Genomic DNA, 21990 nt, shown 5'->3' with positions numbered 1-21990 from the left:
CGAATCTGTGCTTGTCACCCACACTTTGAGGAATGCCCTGACACTGTGGTACCTCTTCACTCCATGTGACTGTGTACAATCCTGAATCCCCCCCAATCACAGCGCCCACTCCGCAGAGCTCCATTGGTTGAGTGTGGGTGGGCTGCTTTTTAGTTGTTTGCTTGCATTGTTGACCACTGGCTTCTCCCACATCGTCACTGCCTTGCTGGACTTGCACACTGTAGCTTGTGTGCTTGATTTGTTCTCACTGGCCGTCTGTTCTTCTTGATCTCTCGTTCCGTTGGCTCGCTGCAACCAGGCAGCAACCCAGTTCAAGAACAGCCTGGCCAAGTTGATGGAAATCCTGATGTCTAAGGAACCGTCTTACGTGCGTTGCATCAAGCCTAATGATGCCAAGCAAGCAGGTTTGTGAGCAGTTTTCTGTACTTGAGTTGGAAATGATTGTTTTTCTCATTTGTGCTCATTCCTTGCACCTGTTCCCTTAACTATTGACAATATTATGGTAGTTTGATGCATTCCTTGTTTTAGTATTATTGCCATATTCATAAAACAGTGTATTTATATGGTACTATATGTATATTATTATAAGACTTGAAAATTATTAGTATTATGATGTATTGTACAAATTAGAATTTTTTAATGTCATTAAACTTGTAACAATTATTAAACACTGATGAACCAAACTGCTATACGTCTAAAATTTTGATTCAAAAGAAAGAAATATATATAGAATCTATCTGTATTTATATTTTGAGTTTATTTGTGCCATTTTTTCCTTCTCCGTGTGATGTAATGGATTCATTGTTCAAACTGCAGTCATTCGTTCCCTCACACTGATTCTCTCTTACTTCATCAGCTCCTTTGTTTTCCCTTGTCATTTGTTAGCGTCTTTTGTTTGTTAATAAGCTCTTATCCTCATAAATAGTGGCAAGTCTATAGTTTTAAACATATGTTACACAAGCCTCATTAAACTCATGAAATCTCTGTCTCTCTACAGGGCGTTTTGATGAAGTCCTCATCAGGCACCAAGTAAAATATCTTGGTCTGATGGAAAACCTTAGGGTGAGGAGAGCTGGCTTTGCATATCGCCGTCGCTACGAGACCTTCCTGCAGAGGTTGGCATCTACATGGCAGAAGAACTTAAAAACTTAGGCCCAGATGAACTGTTTTTAATGCTGATCTTTTGTGTCATTTGTGTCAGTCACTAGGCCCTGTTGGGTGACCAAACATACCTTATAATGGTAACCCACAAATACTCTTTTAACTTGGTTCTTGCTAGCCTGAACCAATTTCACTGATTAGGCACTTCCTGTGGACTTCAGTGATAATTAAGGTCAAAGGGAACAAGCAGTGTGTTGACAACAGTGATTCCTCTTTCTGCTTAAAATGTAGTTGAGTTTTGTGGGTAATGCTTGTTATTTCCTGTTTCAGGTATAAATCCCTGTGTCCAGACACCTGGCCGAACTGGGATGGCCGTCTGGTCGATGGAGTGTCCACACTCGTCAAGCACCTCGGCTACAAACCTGAGGAGTACAAACTCGGCAGGTTGGTTACACAAATAAGCATTTAAAATGCAAAATTTTATTATATTAGTTAAAAAATCGGTATTCTTTCTGTGGTTCCAAAAAATGGCATTTTTTTTTCTTTTAAAGGACCAAAATCTTCATCCGCTTCCCCAAAACCTTGTTTGCAACTGAAGATGCACTAGAAGTCAGAAAACACAGCCTTGGTATGAGCCATATTCAAAGACGTATCATGTAACTCTCCACTGGATGGTCTACCTAAACTTAACCTCAACAAACTGTTCTTCATGCACAGCTACCAAACTGCAGTCATCCTGGAAAGGCTACAGTCAAAAAACCAAATACCGTAAAATGCGTCAATCGGCTATCAAGATCCAAGCCTGGTGGAGAGGTATTCTGGCCCGCAGGGAAGCAAAGCGTAGGAGAGATGCTGCCAACACCATCCGCAGGTCTGTGTGCATGACACGACTAGTGCAATAGTCAGTGATGTGATTCTGGCCAGAGAGAGAGTCTATGCCCACTTTTGTTTTTACCGTCTGTGATCACTGTTACAGGTTCATCAAAGGCTTCATCTACCGCCACCAGCCACGTTGTCCAGAGAATGAATACTTCCTGGACTACGTTCGCTACTCATTCCTAATGAAGTTGCACAGGAACCTGCCTAAAACAGTTTTGGATAAGAGCTGGCCAACGCCACCTCCCGCCCTCACTGAGGTGAGATATATCTGTCAAGAATCAGTCATCGGTACAATCATCGACTCCTCTAGATGTGAGCTGAGAGATTATGCCTTCCTTACATTCACAGGCTTCAGAGCAGCTCCGCAAACTTTGCATGCAGAATATGGTGTGGAAGTACTGCAAGAATATCAACCCGGAATGGAAGCACCAGGTGCTTTGTTTTGTTTTAAAACTTTATTTTCTTTTTTTTTTTTTGCACTTGTTTTTAATTTCATTTATTAAAATATTTGTATTTTAATACAAATTTTATTAGTAGTATTTTTAGTTTGTCATTTGTATTTTATATTGTATTATTTATTTGATTGTAGGGCTATTGTAAATGAACCTAGAATGAAAGTACCTGTTGTTACATTTTGCATGGTTAAATATAAAATTTATTTCATTTTTAATTATAATCGATTTTAATGTATAACTTATAATTTATTATTAGTACAGTTTTGTATTTTTAAAATATTTTATTATTTATTAGTTTATTTTAATTTTTGAGTTACTGAAAAAACTTTATTATCTATTAAGCTTTATTATGTATTATTGCAGTTGGAGCAGAAGATGGTCGCAAGTGAAATCTTTAAGGACAAGAAGGACAACTACCCACAAAGCGTCCCAAAACTTTTTGTGGGCACAAGACTTAGTGAGTTTTCAACATTCATCTCACTTTGAAGACATTTTCTGTGTTGTATATTCTAATTTTTTTGTGTGTGTCAAAAGATGGCGAGGACATCAACCCTAAAGTGCAACAGGCTCTGGGGAATGAGAAGATGAAGGTTGGTTGAAAAAAGGATGACTACATCCTCTCATCGTTCTCTCCAAAAAAGCCATAAATGTGTCATTTTACATGACTGAATATGTGATCTTCTACATATTACCTTATTTCTCAGTGTTTGTCAGTGATTTCGCGGACAACATACAGTACTATACATGACAATGTGTGAAGAAGCATCTAAAATAATAGGCAGTATGTGAAGAAAAAAAGTGATTCTGCTAATATAATTCATCCTTCCCTACAGTATGCTGTTCCAGTGACTAAGTATGATAGAAAAGGATACAAAGCACGCAACCGACAGCTCCTGCTCATGGCGAACAGTGCCATCATTGTGGAGGAAGCCAAGCTCAAACAGCATATCGACTACAGTTCACTGAAAGGTGAGAAGGAAGAAGGAGAGAGAATGGCACAGCCTAAACTGTTTTTACATTTATTTCGACTGTATTATGGTATGATTGCATCGTCAATGTGAGTGATATACAATATCAAACAGTTCAGTAAGAGCAGATTGCTTTCATACCAATTGAAAGGCATACGATTCATATGGAACGAGGCAGACTTTAATGCTTTATTCTGATTTTAATTCGTAAAGCCACTTTTTTTGCACAAATTCAGATGTCTGGTGTGCTTAAGTATGACAACACCCATAGAAAAATGAATCACAATAAATTAAAAAGTGACACTGACCACTTCTGTTTTATCTGTAGGGATTTCTGTCAGCTCTCTGAGCGACGGCATGTTTGTTCTCCATGTTGCTTGTGAAGACAATAAACAGAAAGTAAGTCTAAAGAGCACTTAATTACTGTTAATTCCATAAACCGACTGCTTTCAGAGTGAATGTATAAGCTGTATTGGTGTCACAGGGTGATGTGGTGCTTCAGAGTGAGCATGTCATTGAGGCGTTAACCAAAGTGGCCATCTGTGCTGACAAGATGAACAGCATTAACATTAACCAAGGAAGGTGAGTTGTAGACACAAAATGGTCATTTTTTTAAAATACTCTTGAATTTTCATTTTACGTTTTATTAATAAAAACTCTTGCTGTCCCTCTTATGAACAGTATAAAATTCAATATGGCGCAAGGAAAAGAAGGGATCATAGATTTTACATCTGGCTCAGAGTTGCTGATAGCCAAGGCTAAGAATGGACACCTTTCTGTGGTGAGCACTGCTGACTAAAAAACATATATATATATATATATTTTTTATCAAGATTACAGGGAGAAGAAAACGATAACGAACATGTTTTTTCATCTCTCAGACTGCCCCTCGCCTCAACTCAAGATGATGGACGAGTCACGACCAAGCGCTTCCTGCATTCTCACAGGATCTTCCAGATACGCTCCTCAGTTCATCAATCACATGACTAAAGGTGGCGCTTCTCTCTGCCAATCAGATGCCAGCCAGCTGCACCAAAGGCCTCTGCTTTAAGTTGTGAAAATCCAGCAAACTTATTTATGTTTTGGGGGATTAATACGGTTATATGAATATTATGATTTGATATGTCAAAAAGCCAAGAAAAAACAACATATATGTGCATTTCCTGCACTCAGTCTTTATCTAGCTTATTTGGGGAAATGTTGATTTGTTAGAGAAGTCGACCTCAGCCATGATAACGAGGTAAATCAGGGTTCATAATGAGTAGTTGTTAGCTTGGGTTCTATTTATGTTCACCCGTGATTACTTTTATTTTTCTATGAATTTTCCAATCCAAACCTACTCAGAACCAAAACACTTTTGCGTTCATAGGAAAGATATTAATTACTTTTTGCATAGATGACTTGTTCACTTCAACAGTTAAACCTGCTCTACACACTATTTGTGTGACATAATTTTGCTCATAAGTTATTAATATTAGTTGATGTGTTAAAAAAGGAAGACAGACTTTTAGGAAGTGTATACCAAGTGCATTGAAGGTGAGCGTCATGTATGTAAAGTTACCGAAAGAAATCTTAATGTTGATGGAAAGAATCCGCATGCTATGTCCAGTGATAGTGTAGTATGCTAGAAAACCAGCCCCATTTTTTACATTATGATTCATTCATTATTCATTACCCACTTTAAGGGTTAAATCTGAATTCAGAGATCAGTCAATATTTATTTTCTCAGTTCCAAATCTGTGCCTCAAAATGTTAGAAAGTATCTTTGATAAAATAAGTGTTCCTGCAAAAAAGAGAAGAAATCCGATGATGGACAAAAAAGAGATTTTTTGAGAGTGGTCTTTCCTCATGCTCTCAGTGGTGAATCGCTCAGGCTTTGTGCTCCTAATACACTGGACACAATAATCTCATGTTAACGCCATTTCCCATATTAGCGCTGCTCAAAACTCACTGCAAAGCTGGTGAGAGATATTGTTAGCCATAATAGTAGAGTAAGTTGTATGTTATCTACAAAACAATATGTAACTTGGCTTGAGGCAGGTTTGTGTATATGTAGATAATAGGTAACAAAGCACTACTAAATGTTGTTTTAGAAACCAAAAAGTGAAAATTTGGCATACCCTATTCACTGTAGGATTTCAGGCACCTAAAACTCTTGATAGCACAATTGTTTGAGATCACCTTGATGTCATGTCCGTCAAAGGAGAACGTTAAGAGAAACACTGAGCATGTGCCTATAATAGCTGGTGTATTATCATAGTTGAGGATGCTTAAAAGAAAACACTGAAAGGAAACATGTTAAATGCTGGTGTATGAATAAGTGCCGCATGTAATGTATTTAGAACAAATATCAATTTTTGACAATTATAAAAAAAGAAAGAAATTAAGATACCCCAATACTGTCCAGACAGACTCCTGGCCCCCGAGTTGATATATAATTCACACTTGTGATTTTGTTTTATACTATTTGTGTAAAATACCTGAAGAAATCTGTCATTTTGAAGCAAACTGACAATGTATTTGAGCATATTAAAGCTGATAAAAAAAAAAAAAAAAGCATTGCCTTGTTCAGCTCTGTATTTTTCATAGCATGTATGGGAATGGGAATTTGTGTTCGTAGTATTTATTTATTTATTTATTTATTTTTTACTAGTGGAAATCTAATTTTGCATTAAATAAAGTCAATATTACTATTTGCTTAGAAGTAAACAGTCAAGTTTTGGTAATATGATCCAGGACAGGAAAAGACAGACATGAATTGGAGAATAGAGACTGCGGTGTCATTATGTCACTGGCAATAATGTTTTTGTTTATCCACACCAAAACCGAAGCATTTTGCATAGAACTTGTACGATAAACTAGGTGTTAATTACGTGGAAATGTATGAGTGATTTAAAAAGCAGTAGTGTTCTGGTAAACCGAAGCCACATACAATAAAAAAGACAATTTGGAGAAGAGCACGAGTGACTGACTGTGGGCGGAGATGATCCACTTCTGCTATTGCACAATAATACTGTGTCAGGTGACTTTCAGAGCAATACATACAGAGGATTTCATATTTTAGACTACTAAGAAAGTTTGTTTTGTTATATCGATGAATAATACACGTAAGCCTAATCGACAGAACATCGGATTTATCAAGATATAAATTCTTCATAAAAGGCTTACTGTATAAGGGTAGTTTCACTTTCAGTAAATCTATTCGATTCTACGTAAGAGTGGGAATAATGCATGTGACCCTGTAAGTTCGTTTATTAATATTTATTAAACAATTTCGCTTTGTTTTTTTCAATGTGCTTGTTTGGAACTGTTAATATATCCATTGGATGTTCAAAATGGGGGTAAGTTAGACTCTAGGAAGTTATGCTAATTCTGTTCTATTCGCGCAAATCTTTTGTTGTCCCTGTAGAGTTTATCATCCTACGTACATTTTAAATGTGGCCAAGTGGTCTTTTTGCTGGCGATATTCAACCCTCAAGAGATATACAATAGACTACGCCACCCTGGGACTATACCAGGGAATCACAGTTCACTTAAAATGTTATAAGGAACCCAGGTGCATTCCACTGAATAATGTGAGCAAGAGACGTGGGTAGCAAAATAGAGTTTGTTTATTAGTACAAAAGTTTAAAATGCAGGAATAGTCACCCAGCCAATTACTAAACTGGAAATCACAATCCACAATAAGGATTCACAATTACTTCGGAGCTGTGGCCTATTGGCATCAAATGGGCTAAGAGAGGGAGCAAAAGAGGAAAATCACACTAAGTGCACACACACACACACACACTCTCTCCAATACCCGTGATTTTATCAGTGGTGCTCACACAGCATAACACAGCACACGGTGAAGGAAAGCCTCACTGCCGTCGGACACACAGCTCCTGTAATTGTAATACAAACCAAAATAAATCAAATTAATAAAAATTAATCAATAAAAACTTAAATGCAGGGGAGCAAAAGAAACCCTTCCAACATAAAGAAAAGAAATAAATTCTAGCTTAAACAGCTAGATAATAACACAAAAGGAAAAGGAAAAATAAATTTAAAGACAACAATGTCCAAGAGAAAATCTCAGCATTCTGAACCAGTCCAAAATGAGAAACACCACAAAGGGCAAATGAAGAAATAAATATCTGAATGAGCGCGGCCCTCGAACTCGTTATTTCCCAACGTACGAGGAAAAGATCTTCAAAATACAGTCACAGTAGGAGCAGGTTTTAACCAACAACTCCAAAATCGGGCCGCGCTAAATCACCCAGAACAAAATGATGAAAACACACAGCAAAAATATACAGAAAAGAAACGAAAGCAAATCCAGCAGGAACAAAACAGCAGCGTGCTTCTATATGTAGTAGGGAAATGCAGCACGCCCAGTCTTAGCCCAAATAACGCAGCCGTTCGCCACACCAGAAAGCAGAGCTGACGTCAGTATCCACGGGATAGAAATGAAGTAGATGCCAAACAGCATATATTGGATATCCCCACTCAACCGGTAAACACACGGGAATGCTGGGACTAGGCAGTGTAACGAGCCAGACCGCACGTAACGGTTGTTTACAATAGACTCTCCAGTGCACGCAAAGCCCCACAGAAATAACACAAGCGGTGTTAAAATGCCCAAACGGCTGTGTTTTAACCACAGACCTCTGTTGAATGCCGGTAAACAGGAAGAGCGCAGGCACAGAACAGATGACGCACCTCCGGCCCGCACCAAACAGCCATTTAAACACACCTCCCTGCGGGGAGATAGGCTACCAATAACATGACGTCACTACAGGGAGGATCTGACTAATCTGCCACAATCTACCCCTACTTTTTGTATCGTCGCCCCGACGATAGAATACGGCAACCCCACTTATCAATTCCAAGGCCTGTAAATGACAGAGATCCCACTAGAGACAGACCCACCTAGGGGCACAGCCTCACCAGGCGCCTCCACTGACCGTGGCAGGTGATGGACATTGGAGTGCTGGCCTGCTCTGGGTCTCGTTGATCTCCGCAAAGCCATTACCTCAGTGCCTGGTGGGCCTACAGACACAGTAACAGATCCCGGAGCGAGACCCATTTCTCCAGAACGGTGTTGTCCTTGGGCTACTGGTATCCCAGGTACCGTCACCAGGGGGCAAGGGTCCAAGATATCCAAGGGAGCTTGGACAGCTGCAGGGACTAAATTACTAACAGCCGGACTCTGAGCCTGGGGGGTTTCAGGGACGAACAGTAGCAAATCGCCCTCGTCTGGCTCATCCTCTAAAGGCAGCGCCCCCTCCACCAAAGGCCTATCCCGAGGGCTCGGAACTGGACGGTCCCCTAAAATCTTAGCCTTCAACAAAGAGCGATGAACATGCCTTACCTTACCCAACTCATCAACCGGTGCAATTGTATATACTGAACCCCCTTCAACAGGTGCCTTCACTACTTTATACACAACTGGGCTCCACAAGTCTTGGATCTTATGGCGACCTCTCATGCCACACTCACGGAGGTAAACCAACTGGCCCTCCTCAAGTGACACACACCGCACATTCTGATCATGATGTATTTTACGTCTCTCCGCGGCCACCCTTAGCCGATCACGTGCCCCTTCAAAGGCCACATGGAGCCTAGTTTGATGTTCCACAACCCACTCATGAACATTACCTACCCCCACCTCCTGGACTCTGCCCAACAAAAAGTCAACTGGGAGCCGTGGTTCTTGCCCAAACATTAGGAAGTATGGGGACTCGCCAGTGGTCTGATGCGGGGTGGTGTTATAACAGAAAAGTACTTGTGGAAGGCAAGACACCCAGTCCCTCTTCCGAGAAACAGGCAATGTACGGAGGAGACTATGCAACGTCCTATTGAAGCGCTCGCATTGGCCATTACCAGCCGGATGGTAAGGAGTAGTGCGAGACTTCTCGACCTTGTACAACTGACAGAGCTGCTGGATGAGAGAGGATTCAAAGTTACGGCCCTGATCGGAATGAATCCGACCAGGGACCCCAAACTTGTAAAACCACTCGGCCACAAGAACCTGGGCCACAGTCTCCGCCCGTTGGTCCCGTGTGGGGATAGCCATGGTGTACTTCGTGAAGACATCAGTCATCACGATGACATTTTCAACTCCTGAACGAGAGGGTTCAAGCACAGTAAAGTCAATGGCTACGATCTCGTTAGGTCTTGATGCCAACAAATGGCCCATAAAACTACGGGCAGTGGGACCCCCATGCTTAGCAACTTGGCACCTTTCACACTCCTGGCACCATCGTGCCACTTCTGAGGACATTCCAGGCCAATAACACCGCTGCTGTACCAACTCAGTGGTACGCTCATTCCCCTGGTGCCCATGCTCCTGATGAAGCTGCCTCAAAACCTCAGATTTTAAGGTAGTGGGTAAAATCAATTGAAAGCACTCCTCACCCCCATCAGAGCGAAACACTCGTCGATACAATACACCCTCTCTCTCAATGAACCGATCCCACTGACGAAGCAGGATCAATCCCAGCCTAGACAACCGTTTGCGTTCTTCCACTCTAGGGAACACCTTTCGCTTCCAAAAGGGCAAAATTTCCTTAATCACAGGGTCTGCCTGTTGCAAAGAGCTCAATTCTGCAGTGGTATAACTGGGCAGGGCTGTGATCACCGCTTGAGTGGCTTGAACAGCTACCTGCGTACCAGCCCCCTGCTGTACAGCACGAGGAACTGCAGTGCCTGGAAGCAAGTCCCCTAACATGCTAGAGTCAAGTGGGTGCTGCCTCGACAGAGCATCTGCGTTTCTATTACATCTGCCTGATCGATACCTCACCTCAAAATCAAAAGCTGCAAGTTGTGCTGCCCAACGCTGTTCAGTCGCCCCAAGCTTTGCCGATGATAGATGGCTAAGGGGATTGTTGTCGGTGAAAACAACACATTTGTGCCCCAACAAATATTCACGGAACTTTTCAGCCATGGCCCACTTGAGCGCCAAGAACTCTAATTTCATAGAGCTATAGTTGTTCATATTGCGCTCAGTGGGCCTAAGACTGCGGCTGGCATATGCAATTGGCCGCACGGTTCCTCCCTGTTCTTGGGAAAGAACTGCCCCAAGACCACTGAAACTAGCGTCAACCTCCAGAATAAATGGCAGAGTAAAATCTGCGTAGGCAAGCACAGGGGCAGAGGTGAGTTTCCTCTTTAAGGCTTCAAAACTATCCTGACAAATCTCACCCCAGGCACCGTTAAAACTCACCTCCCTACGTTTCTTTGTCTTGCCACCTGCCAGTTCGGCCACCAATTTATGCAGAGGGGCCGCCAACCTGGCAAACCCCTCCACAAAACGGCGGTAATAACTGGCAAAACCCAGGAACGAACGCAACTCGGACAGACTTGTAGGAGTGCGCCACTGAGCTACCACTTCAATTTTACTTGGGTCTGTGGACACACCTTGAGACGACACCACATGCCCTAAATACTTTACCTCACGTTGAAAGAAGGCACACTTTCCTAACTTGGCTTTTAGTCCTTCAGCCCCTAACCGACCCAAGACCACCCCCAGACGCTCCAGATGTTGAGCCACCGAGGAAGAGAACACCACAATGTCATCTAGATACAAGAGCAAAGATTGGCATTGTTGGTCACCAAACAACCTCTCCATCAGACGTTGGAAGGTACTGGGAGCGTTACAGAGACCAAATGGCATCCTATTCCACTCGAATAGGCCAAATGGGGTACAGAAAGCAGTCTTAGGCCGGTCAACTTCAGTGACAGGTACCTGATTGTACCCGCTGGCTAAATCCATAGTGGAGAACCAGCGGGCACCAGTCAGGGCATCAAGGGACTCCTCAATACGGGGCAAAGGGAAGGCATCCTTCCTAGTTTTAGAATTAAGTTGACGATAGTCCACGCACATTCGTAGACTACCGTCTTTTTTCTTAACTAAAACAATGGGAGACGCATAGGGGCTGCAGCTTTCCCGGATAACCTGTGCCTCAAGAAGTTGATTAATGTGGGACTTTACTACCTCATATTCCGAAGGTGGTATACGCCTGTACCGTTGCCTGACAGGGGTATCGTCCAGAAGCGGAATATCATGGGCCAAGAGGTTAGTGCACCCCAGATCACCCTCATGGGCTGAAAACACAAATTTGTACTTGTGAAGCAAAGCCCGGACCCGGCTTTGCTCTTCCCCTGCCAAAACTGACAAATCTATGGCATCAATCTGGTCCTCCACAGTAGAGGGGACCAAGGAACTATGGGAGCCTACAGTAGCAGTTAAGGACCTTACTTCAGTAATACCTTCTGGCAAACTAATGACAAAGACACCACTCAATGTGCCTAAAGACGTCCTGGGGTAAAGAATCACCTCAGTGGTACCCACATTCACAACCGGGATATACACCGTGCCCCGGGTCACTTGAACCAGTGCGGGGGAGGCCAACAAACCAGCAGGTAAGCCTGAATCTGGAGGCTCAAACAGCACGGGACCGGAAGCATAATGTTCTGAGCAGGTTGCCGCTACCAGCTTCATGGTACCACCTGGAATGTGACACATGCCCCGCCCCCGCACCCTAACCCCCCCAACACGATCAGAGGTCTGGACACTAACCTTACTACAATGTTGTAATGCCTTTGTGACGGAGCTAGGGGCCTGTGACACCACCGGTAAGTCAAAAAGGGATGTACCATGTTGTCCAAAAAGTTCCTGGTAGCACCGGCCAAGGACATTCATCCCCAAGACACCCGGGACATGTCCACCGGCGCCACCAGGAGGATCTCGGACAACCAGCACTCCACACTCCGGTACTACTTTACCACAAAGTTCGACATCGAGCTCCATATACCCGATATAAGGAATCGCAAGACCATTCGCAGCGGTAAGTTGCAACCATTGACACGACCTAAGACGCTCCTGCCCCCATGGTTCAAAATACTGGTGAAAGCAACTCTCGGTGATCGTGGACACCATGGAACCGGTATCCACTAAACATGGCACTTGAACACCACCGATGAGCACATTAAGATGAGGACAGGAGGACACCAAACGAGAGACAGAATTTAGACGGTTTACAACATTTGAGTCAAATGACTCCCCATCCGCGCTGTGACTCCGCAGCCCGGTGGGGATTAGTTTTCCGACGGCTGTGAAGATCGAAACTGCCTAGACCCAGTTGAAGATATACCCACTGCTGGAGCGCGAGGGAGAACACGTTCTCCATCACACTCTCGGGCAAAATGGCCAGACCGTTGGCACCTCCGACATACTATATTACTGTGATGTGGGGACCGGCTATATGAATTAGGGACCTGCAAGCGAGCCAACCCTTGGGTAAGTTGGTTTAACTGTTCTTGTTGTGCCTTCAACATTTCCCGTAACTCTACTAGCTCCGACTTGGAAGGGGAGCTCAACCGAACTACCTGCGACTCCCCCTGCATGGCATACTGGGCCCCATAGGCCACTGGTACAGACTGACTTCGCCCTCTCGCACCCCCAGGCACTCCCTCCCGCTCCCAGCGCATTGCCTCGCTACGAACATCTAAGAGGGAAGAGGTAGGGTCACGGCGGACTAATTGTTTTAGTTCCCGACGAAGACCAATATCGAGCACGTGCTCGACAAACTGGTCACGCAATAAAGCTTCTGCATTTGGTATGGCATGCGGCGACTGCTGTTTTACCCCCTCCAAGAGGCCCATCAATGCAATAGAGAACTCTAAAAGTGTTTCTCCTTCCTGCTGCCTCCTGGAAAAAAATGCCTGTTGCAATGCTACATATGACAAAGAACACCCATACAATTCCTTTAAGGCCCGAATTATCTTATCTGGATCCCCCCTCTCTGTCTCAGACCGATACCTGATCTCATCCCGAGCTTCTCCCTCTAAATGATCAAAAAGAAAGAATGCTTGATCAGCTCTAGACAAATGGCGAACCCGCATACAGGCTTGGGCCTCCTCTACCCATTCATTTATGGTAATACCGGGTCTCCCGCTAAATTTTGGGCACTTCCTATCTCGGGGAACAAACACAAATCGCTCAGTAGATGGGGCACTTGCACCAGCAGATTGCTGTGCACCAGAGGGTAAGGCGGTAGAAATAGGAGCTGTACTAGGACCTGGAATAACAATTTGAGTCTGTTCTTGTCTAAGTCTCTCATTATCAGCTCTTAATTGGGCCACAAGATCCTGAAGTTCTTGTAATTCTTCTGCCATCGCTAACTTTTAGTAAAACACTTACCACCAAGCAAGGCGGGGCAGAAAGAAATTTGGACCTGAAACACAATCAGGGGAGGTAGCCAAAGAGACCCTTCAAAGAGTCTACGCTGCTGTCTTGTTCCTGTAAAAATAAAAAAAAAAGCAAATAATGGCAATACCAGCTGGCAAAGAAATCTTCACCCACGTCTCTGTTCCATTTAGTGGAACCCTGCCGACTACGCCAAAATGTGGCCAAGTGGTCTTTTTGCTGGCGATATTCAACCCTCAAGAGATATACAATAGACTACGCCACCCTGGGACTATACCAGGGAATCACAGTTCACTTAAAATGTTATAAGGAACCCAGGTGCATTCCACTGAATAATGTGAGCAAGAGACGTGGGTAGCAAAATAGAGTTTGTTTATTAGTACAAAAGTTTAAAATGCAGGAATAGTCACCCAGCCAATTACTAAACTGGAAATCACAATCCACAATAAGGATTCACAATTACTTCGGAGCTGTGGCCTATTGGCATCAAATGGGCTAAGAGAGGGAGCAAAAGAGGAAAATCACACTAAGTGCACACACACACACACACACTCTCTCCAATACCCGTGATTTTATCAGTGGTGCTCACACAGCATAACACAGCACACGGTGAAGGAAAGCCTCACTGCCGTCGGACACACAGCTCCTGTAATTGTAATACAAACCAAAATAAATCAAATTAATAAAAATTAATCAATAAAAACTTAAATGCAGGGGAGCAAAAGAAACCCTTCCAACATAAAGAAAAGAAATAAATTCTAGCTTAAACAGCTAGATAATAACACAAAAGGAAAAGGAAAAATAAATTTAAAGACAACAATGTCCAAGAGAAAATCTCAGCATTCTGAACCAGTCCAAAATGAGAAACACCACAAAGGGCAAATGAAGAAATAAATATCTGAATGAGCGCGGCCCTCGAACTCGTTATTTCCCAACGTACGAGGAAAAGATCTTCAAAATACAGTCACAGTAGGAGCAGGTTTTAACCAACAACTCCAAAATCGGGCCGCGCTAAATCACCCAGAACAAAATGATGAAAACACACAGCAAAAATATACAGAAAAGAAACGAAAGCAAATCCAGCAGGAACAAAACAGCAGCGTGCTTCTATATGTAGTAGGGAAATGCAGCACGCCCAGTCTTAGCCCAAATAACGCAGCCGTTCGCCACACCAGAAAGCAGAGCTGACGTCAGTATCCACGGGATAGAAATGAAGTAGATGCCAAACAGCATATATTGGATATCCCCACTCAACCGGTAAACACACGGGAATGCTGGGACTAGGCAGTGTAACGAGCCAGACCGCACGTAACGGTTGTTTACAATAGACTCTCCAGTGCACGCAAAGCCCCACAGAAATAACACAAGCGGTGTTAAAATGCCCAAACGGCTGTGTTTTAACCACAGACCTCTGTTGAATGCCGGTAAACAGGAAGAGCGCAGGCACAGAACAGATGACGCACCTCCGGCCCGCACCAAACAGCCATTTAAACACACCTCCCTGCGGGGAGATAGGCTACCAATAACATGACGTCACTACAGGGAGGATCTGACTAATCTGCCACATAAACATTAAATGTTTTGTGAACATATTTGTGATTGAAGTCATATTCATATACATTTAAATTAATAAAGGGTATTTATTGTCGATTTACCGTCCGATACCGGTCAGAAAAAGAAGGGGAAAAAAACTGCTCGATGAGCTCACTGTTGCCATGGCCACCTCCTAAAACAAGACTTATTTGTGAGCTTTTGAAAATAAATAGCCTAATGGTGTATTCACACCAAAGTCCGCTAGTTCACTTAAATTTGGTCCGGACCAAGTACAATGTTGAGTTTTAGTTTTTTTGATTGGTGCGGGTCACTTTCACACTGCCCTTTTTGCAAGTGAATCAGAAATTGTAAACAAAACCTCACGTGCGCTAAGGTCATCCATTCATTGGACAGAAATTATCAAGTAGGAAGTTCGAAAACATGCTAATCATGGAGATTTTTCGTAGTGCAATTGTTATTATGTTACTGATTTTCTGTTATCAGCTATAAACGCAATATGAAAACACTTATGAACATCAGATGAGACAATGTCATCTATACGATATTTTAACAAGGATTTCGCGAAGATGAAGTACTGCAAGACAGTTCCAATGGAGAGAGCATACTTTTATGTGCGTCTACCATGGCATACTGACAATGGCACTTCGCAGAAGATGGATTTGGTATAAAAAAGTCAAAAGTGAAACTTAACAACAACAACAACAACAAAAAAACTGCGCATACGAAAGTGATTGCAGGCTTTCGCAAGTGTCAGCTAACTGCGTGAACTCCCGTAAACACAAACCCCTCCGTCCGGCCACTCAACGTGATTTCTGGGAACTGCTCAAATCCACTCTCCTTCATCCTTTCGCTGAACTTGCTGAACACTTCCGCATTTTTATGCGTCTTCTCCAATAGCTGTGATATATAGGAATCTTCCCAAATGTCAATGAGGCAGCATGTCTCTTTGAAGCTCCAGGTCGAACCACAACTTATTTTTCAATGGCTAGCAAATGTAGCCAACACAACACTTTCCCATAAGGCAACCTCAACTACGGGAGCCTGCTAACTCAAAAGGCACAGTGCTTTCTGCAATTGGGTCAGATCATATTCAAACCGTACGAGAATTCGTTTGGAACCGAACCAAGACCACCTCTTCACCTAGGTCTCAGTTCGGTTGGTTGGTGCGCACCAGTGTGCGATTGCTGTATTCACACCTGCCAAAAAGATCTGCACCAAAGTGGGAAACGAACCAGAGTTTGGTTCAATCAAACCAAACAAGACAGGTGTGAATACATCCTAAATAGAAATTGTGAGCTTGTGACTTGTATGGTTTGTGAATAGTTGTTCAAAAATGCTTCTGTAAAAAGAATAAATATTTACAAGTTTTGACTTTTTACTTGTTTTGTTTCCTTTGGGGGCAAGGTAATGCCTTAATTAGGGGGCCACAAACTCACCCTCAATCAGCAAACTTTTAAAGTGATGGCTGTAGGATCCTGTAGCACAGAGATTCAACAGCGTCGCGTGGAGTTGGTGGAGGACTACAGCAAACACCTGACACACCTTCTGGACGTGCTGTTTAATGTGGGGGCAGTGACCGAGGAGGACCTCAGTTTTATTAAAGGTTCTGCTGTTCGAGGAGAGAGAGAATGTATGAGAGTTCTGCTGGATGTGCTAAATGGGAGAGGAGAAGAATCATGCAGGGCTTTCTTCTACGTACTACCAAGTGTTCAAGATATGACCGCCAAACTAGGACAGGCCACCAGGCAAGAGCATCTCAAAAAACACAAGGACATCTTGGCTAGACAGCATGGCCTGGTGGACTATCTCAGCATCAGAAGACAGACTTTAGGACAGGATGAGAGTGGGTGCTGGACTGAAATCACTTTTTCAAGACAAGCTGGTTATGCATCGTCTTCTCAATGCCGACATGAGTCAGCAGGAGTTGGGGATGCCTCCAGGACACGAGTAGATGAGATCTGCATTTTCAAGGACCTGTATGAGAATCTGCTGTGCAACCCAGCGAGTGGTGTGAACATGCTGTCAGGAGTTGCTGGAAGTGGGAAAACCACGGTTGTGAGACGCCTGGTGCGAGAGTGGGCTGCAGAAACCAATTCGTCCAAGACTGTCCTATCTCTGTCCTTTCTTGAGTTGAACCTCATAACTCATGAGCAGAGCTTGCAGGACCTGCTCTCGGATCACTACATTCACCTGAAACCTTTCCTGCCCGAGTTACTGAACTCAAACCCAACACAGTTTTTACTCATCTTAGATGGTCTGGATGAGTTCTGCTACCCTCTTAATTTCGAACATACTCCTAAGTGTTCAGATCCTGATCGGTTGCAGCCTATACAATCCATTGTGGTCAACTTAATCAAGGGAAATCTGCTTCCAGGAATGTCCATTTTCCTTACTTCACGACCTCATGCGGTCACCAAAGTCCCTCCAATTCTGGTCAGCCAGTTTTACAGTCTGCTCGGTTTCTCTGTAGCTCAACAGAAGCAGTACTTTGAGCAGAACTGCAGTTCTCCTGAGGCTGCCAAGGCAGTGTGGGCTTCGGTGTCGTCCCATAAACCCCTTCTACTCATGTGCCACATTCCTGCATTCTGTTGGATCATGTCCACCACCTTGCATGATGGTGGCTCCTGCCTTTGTCCCGATACTGCAGGTGCCAATTCAGGAGAAAAAGGAGGCCTTGAGGAAGCCAACCAACCAAACTCTTTATTAGGACCTTCTGAGGAGAACTCCAAACCAGTCACCATCTCTGAAATCTACTGCTGCTTTGTTAAATCCATCTTGCTATTCCATGTGCAAGGGCGTAGCGACGGCCCCTCACTTCAGCATGCCCCTCACGTCCTTGGGGAAATGCAGCCTATTCTCAAAAGCCTGGGAGCTATGGCCTTCAAAGGTCTCCTGGAGAGGCGGTTTATCTTTGAAAGCTCTGATTTGAACTCTTTTAATCTGGATAACACCAAACTCTCACAGGTGTTCCTCTCTGAGATACTTAAAGAGGACCGAGCGTCCCTCACCTTTGAAAAGGGCTTTCATTTTATCCACACCAGCTTGCAGGAGTTTCTGGCAGCCCTGTACTATGCTCTCCAGTTGCTCTCAGGATCAGATCCATTTTCAGGCCTCAGGCCAAGCACAGGCCGCTATATCCAGAATGCATTTAAGCAAATGGCATCAGCCATTAACAAATTCAGCAGACCGCATCGTCTCTTCTGCAGACGCATTAAGAAAGCTCTTCGCTGTGGTGAACGACATCAGTCTGGACACATGGATCTTTTCTGCAGGTACCTTTAAAACTGTTGTCATATTAAAAGCATTTCATTAGCAGGTCAATGATGTGACACTCTTTTTTTTTTTTTATAAAAAAAAATGTTATAAATGCAATTCACACAGTGTGTTGAATGCAAATCTTCAGTGGAAATATCATATCATTTCAAGTTTTCATGGTAAGGAAATGGTAGTTTAGGTTGTAAAATTATGACTGACCAGTTATTTCCACTTATCCAGGTTTGTATGCGGCCTGCTGGTTCCCAGAACACGTCTCATCCTAAATGGATTTTTCCCTGATGGGCCCAAGATGCATCTGCTCCATTGCCAGCCCTCTCCAGACCCGACTCCACCTTTCCTTCTCCATCTGTTACACTCCCAACTCCAGAGCTCCACCCTCAGCCTGGAGAGGCAGGTCAATATTTACCACTGTCTATATGAGGCCCAGGACCCTGGTTTGTCACAGCGGCTACAGAGTTGGATGAAAGTTCTTTCACAGCAGGCCTTAGATCAGTCCGTTTCGGTAAACCGGGACTGGAGTGAGCTGGCTTTCCTGTTACAGCTCACTCCAGACCTGCAGGTTTTAAATTTAGATGCTCAAGGACTCGATGCTGACGGACTACGCCGGCTCCTACCAGTCCTTCCACTTTTTTCAACGCTCAGGTAAATACTGTAACTGTAGGCATAATTGCTTGGAGACAGATGTGACACTCAGTGTTAAATATAATTTTTTGTGCTTTGTGATAATTATTATATCTTCTTTACATAAAGCCTGGGCCAGAATCCTCTTGGTTCAGACGGAGCGTCTGTGTTATCTCTTGTCCTGAGAAACCCAGATTGTCGAATTCAGAGGCTGTGGTAAGTGGGGGAAAAAAGTACAAATTTAATTTAAATATTTTAATTTAAAAACTTAAAATAAATTTAAATGACATCAAACATACTTTATAAAATTAAAATAATAATAATAATTAAATGTATAAATAAATAAATATAAGTAGTTACGCTACAAAATTATTTAATATGGCTGTATATGTTCACTCTAGGGTGGTTGCGACAGGACTTGGCTGTGAAGGCCTGAAGATCCTTGTAGAAGCGCTGAAAGAAAATCGTACTGTGACTGATCTCAGGTGAACAATGAGAGACAAAATATAATTTTCAGTTAAAAATACACACTTGTTGCACTTGACTTAGTGTTTACAATATCATTCTTTCATTAGAATGGCCATAAATAAAATTGGAGATGTTGGAGCTGGTTACCTTGCAGAATTGTTGAAGACAAATCGCACACTGACGGATATCAGGTAAAAGAGACATATCTCCATCACTTCAGTCTCTTGAATAATTTATTTATCTGAAAAGTTCACTGAGTTGAAACGGTCTGCATCCTATAGACTTCGTGACAACCTAGTGACAGACAAAGGAGCAGAAGTCCTCATGGCTGCCCTGAAAGAGAACACTACATTAGAGTATCTGTGGTAAGAAACATTTAGAGCTGATTTATTATAGTTCATTTCCCCATGATTCTGTATCACAGATATCTTTTCTGGTCGTCACAGGTTGTTTGACAACAAGTTAACCAAAGATGGCGTCAAGAAACTGAAAGAATTTGCAAAGACCAGACCAAACCTTGATATTAAAGCTTGTGTCTGACCCACAACCAACAAACTGGTGGTGTAACAACTGGTTCATGACAAACTTTTCATTCACACATTTTATATATACATTGTTTTACATATTGGTAAAATTGCTCTGATATATTACTTTTAATACATATTATTAGACTGTTAAATGAATAGTTCAGCCAAAAATAAAAAATTGCAGAAAATGTACTCAACCTCGGCCCATCCAAGATGAAGATGAGCTTGTTTCTTCATTTGAACAGATTTAGAGAAATTTAGCATTACATCATTTGTTCACCAACATATCCTCTGCAGTGAATGGGTCCCGTCCGAATGTGATGAAGGTGATAAAAACATCACAATAATCCACAAGTAATCCAAACAACCCCAATCCATCGATTAACGTCTTCTGAAGCAAAAAGCAGCATGCTTGTAAGAAACAAATCCACCATTACGGTGTGTTTTCACTATAAACAAATATTCCTTTAACTACTCAGGCAACCACTGCCCTCTGCTGGACGTTTAAGAAGCTGTTATTTGTATGCTATATTTGTACATTAATAAGCAACAATATTTTCAGTCCTATTTTAGGATTTATAGACCGTTTTTTAACACTGAATTGCATTTATTTATTTTGTGTAATAACGTTTTTATTATCAAATCTTTTACAGCTTTTAACAACAAAAAAAACAGTCAGATTTGACTTGATCTTATAAGTTTATGATAGACTTCTCAACACACATCTGTTCTTTTTTTAGTACTTCTTTATAAATGATTGTCTTCTTTATCTTTTCTGCTATAATGTCTCAAACCAGTTCGATGTTTATTGCCCATTTTTGTGGGTGCTTTTACATGCAGAGCTCAGGGCTCTTAAGATGCTTCAGAAACAGAAGTAAAGATGTAAGTGTAAAATACACAAAGCCAGTGTATTATTTGGTTATTAAATGCATTTATTTTAAAGATACTATGTGAAACCATTACTAAAATCACAGTAATGTATGTTAGAAGCACTTTTGATCGTACATAGGCCTACTGGTGATCTCTAAAACCCAACTAGATAGATAGATAGATAGATAGATAGATAGATAGATAGATAGATAGATAGATAGATAGATAGATAGATAGATAGATAGATAGATAGATAGTAGATGTAAGCTTGAGTAGATGTAAGAAGTAGATGGGCTTGACTACTTTTTGTGAAAACCTCTGAAATCGAAGGGCTTGACTACTTTTTGTGAAAACTTCTGAATATGGTTTTCATTTTTTACTGTGATCCATGTAATATAATTTATTTATGAAACATTGGACGCCTGTCTTCTTTCTGAAAGTTCCATAATACAGGTTCATGCATTGTTGTATAATTTATTGTCATAACATCTTGAAATATTAATTGTTATAACAAGTGTGATTACTTAGCAATGCTTACAAAGCAAAGTACAAGTTTTGTTATGCAATCATTAAAACAAGATGTACAAATAGATGTTCAGTAAACATTATATGGATTCTCCAGATTCCAGTTTGCTTTGGTAATCGAGTCTGTGGTTTGTCATCACTTCAAAGTTCAAACCGTATTGCCTCAGGAGTAATTCCATATATTGATGACTGCTGCCTTGAATGCAAAATCTTACCTTACATGTACATTCTCACGTCTGTTGTGATAAGTCTCAAGCATTGCCTAAGTTTATCGATGTGGAGGGGGAAAAGGTTTCCACTGGTTCCGGTGTTGTGCCCAATTCTGACCCCTGCCAGATTATTACCCCCCTAGTATTGGTAGGTTCAGGGTTAGGTGTGGGGGAGGGGGTATGATTAGGAAATCAGATAGCGATTTCAAAGAGAGGGGTAATAATTTAGCAAGGTGCCGAAAATGGGCACAGCACCGGAGTAATATTTAACATCATTAACCTTATAAAAAAAATCCCCGCTTGGTGTCTGTATTTTCATGTTGTTGCCCATTTAAACCACTAGAT

The 21990-nt window shown here is 42.3% G+C and overlaps 2 protein-coding genes and 1 long non-coding RNA gene across 8 annotated transcripts in view; 2 read left to right on the top strand and 1 right to left on the bottom strand.

Annotated features, from left to right (window-relative positions):
- myo1cb (myosin Ic, paralog b) overlaps nucleotides 1-5959 on the top strand; it is a 46213-nt gene extending 40254 nt beyond the window's left edge. For all 6 annotated transcript variants that reach the window (XM_059514266.1, XM_059514267.1, XM_059514270.1 and 3 more), the window contains 14 exons: nucleotides 299-404; nucleotides 998-1115; nucleotides 1432-1545; nucleotides 1653-1729; nucleotides 1819-1972; nucleotides 2078-2237; nucleotides 2329-2412; nucleotides 2799-2892; nucleotides 2970-3025; nucleotides 3269-3404; nucleotides 3732-3802; nucleotides 3888-3985; nucleotides 4085-4184; nucleotides 4285-5959. In XM_059514266.1, the coding sequence (XP_059370249.1) occupies nucleotides 299-404; nucleotides 998-1115; nucleotides 1432-1545; nucleotides 1653-1729; nucleotides 1819-1972; nucleotides 2078-2237; nucleotides 2329-2412; nucleotides 2799-2892; nucleotides 2970-3025; nucleotides 3269-3404; nucleotides 3732-3802; nucleotides 3888-3985; nucleotides 4085-4184; nucleotides 4285-4311 (1395 nt within the window). In that variant the 3' untranslated portion in view covers nucleotides 4312-5959. The remainder of the gene's footprint in view (nucleotides 1-298; nucleotides 405-997; nucleotides 1116-1431; nucleotides 1546-1652; nucleotides 1730-1818; nucleotides 1973-2077; nucleotides 2238-2328; nucleotides 2413-2798; nucleotides 2893-2969; nucleotides 3026-3268; nucleotides 3405-3731; nucleotides 3803-3887; nucleotides 3986-4084; nucleotides 4185-4284) is intronic.
- Nucleotides 5960-5998: 39 nt separating this feature from the next.
- LOC132107917 (NLR family CARD domain-containing protein 3-like) lies at nucleotides 5999-21162 on the top strand. Its single transcript, XM_059514271.1, has 8 exons — nucleotides 5999-6644; nucleotides 16554-18421; nucleotides 18645-19067; nucleotides 19176-19262; nucleotides 19448-19531; nucleotides 19622-19705; nucleotides 19796-19879; nucleotides 19961-21162. The coding sequence occupies exons 2-8, from the start codon at nucleotides 16611-16613 to the stop codon at nucleotides 20052-20054; spliced, it is 2667 nt and encodes an 888-aa protein (XP_059370254.1). The 5' UTR covers nucleotides 5999-6644; nucleotides 16554-16610; the 3' UTR covers nucleotides 20055-21162.
- LOC132107915 (uncharacterized) lies at nucleotides 6997-15173 on the bottom strand. The gene is made up of 3 exons (XR_009424381.1): nucleotides 14160-15173; nucleotides 13590-13688; nucleotides 6997-7287 (listed from the first exon to the last, which is right to left on the bottom strand). It is a non-coding gene; the product is annotated as an uncharacterized LOC132107915 (long non-coding RNA).
- Nucleotides 21163-21990: the final 828 nt, after the last annotated feature.

The sequence above is a fragment of the Carassius carassius genome, chromosome 28 (genome assembly GCF_963082965.1).
Source record: "Carassius carassius chromosome 28, fCarCar2.1, whole genome shotgun sequence".
Classification (NCBI taxonomy): domain Eukaryota; kingdom Metazoa; phylum Chordata; class Actinopteri; order Cypriniformes; family Cyprinidae; genus Carassius; species Carassius carassius.
The sequence above is the reverse complement of the archived record's forward strand: the minus strand, read 5'-3'. Positions and strand labels throughout refer to the sequence as shown.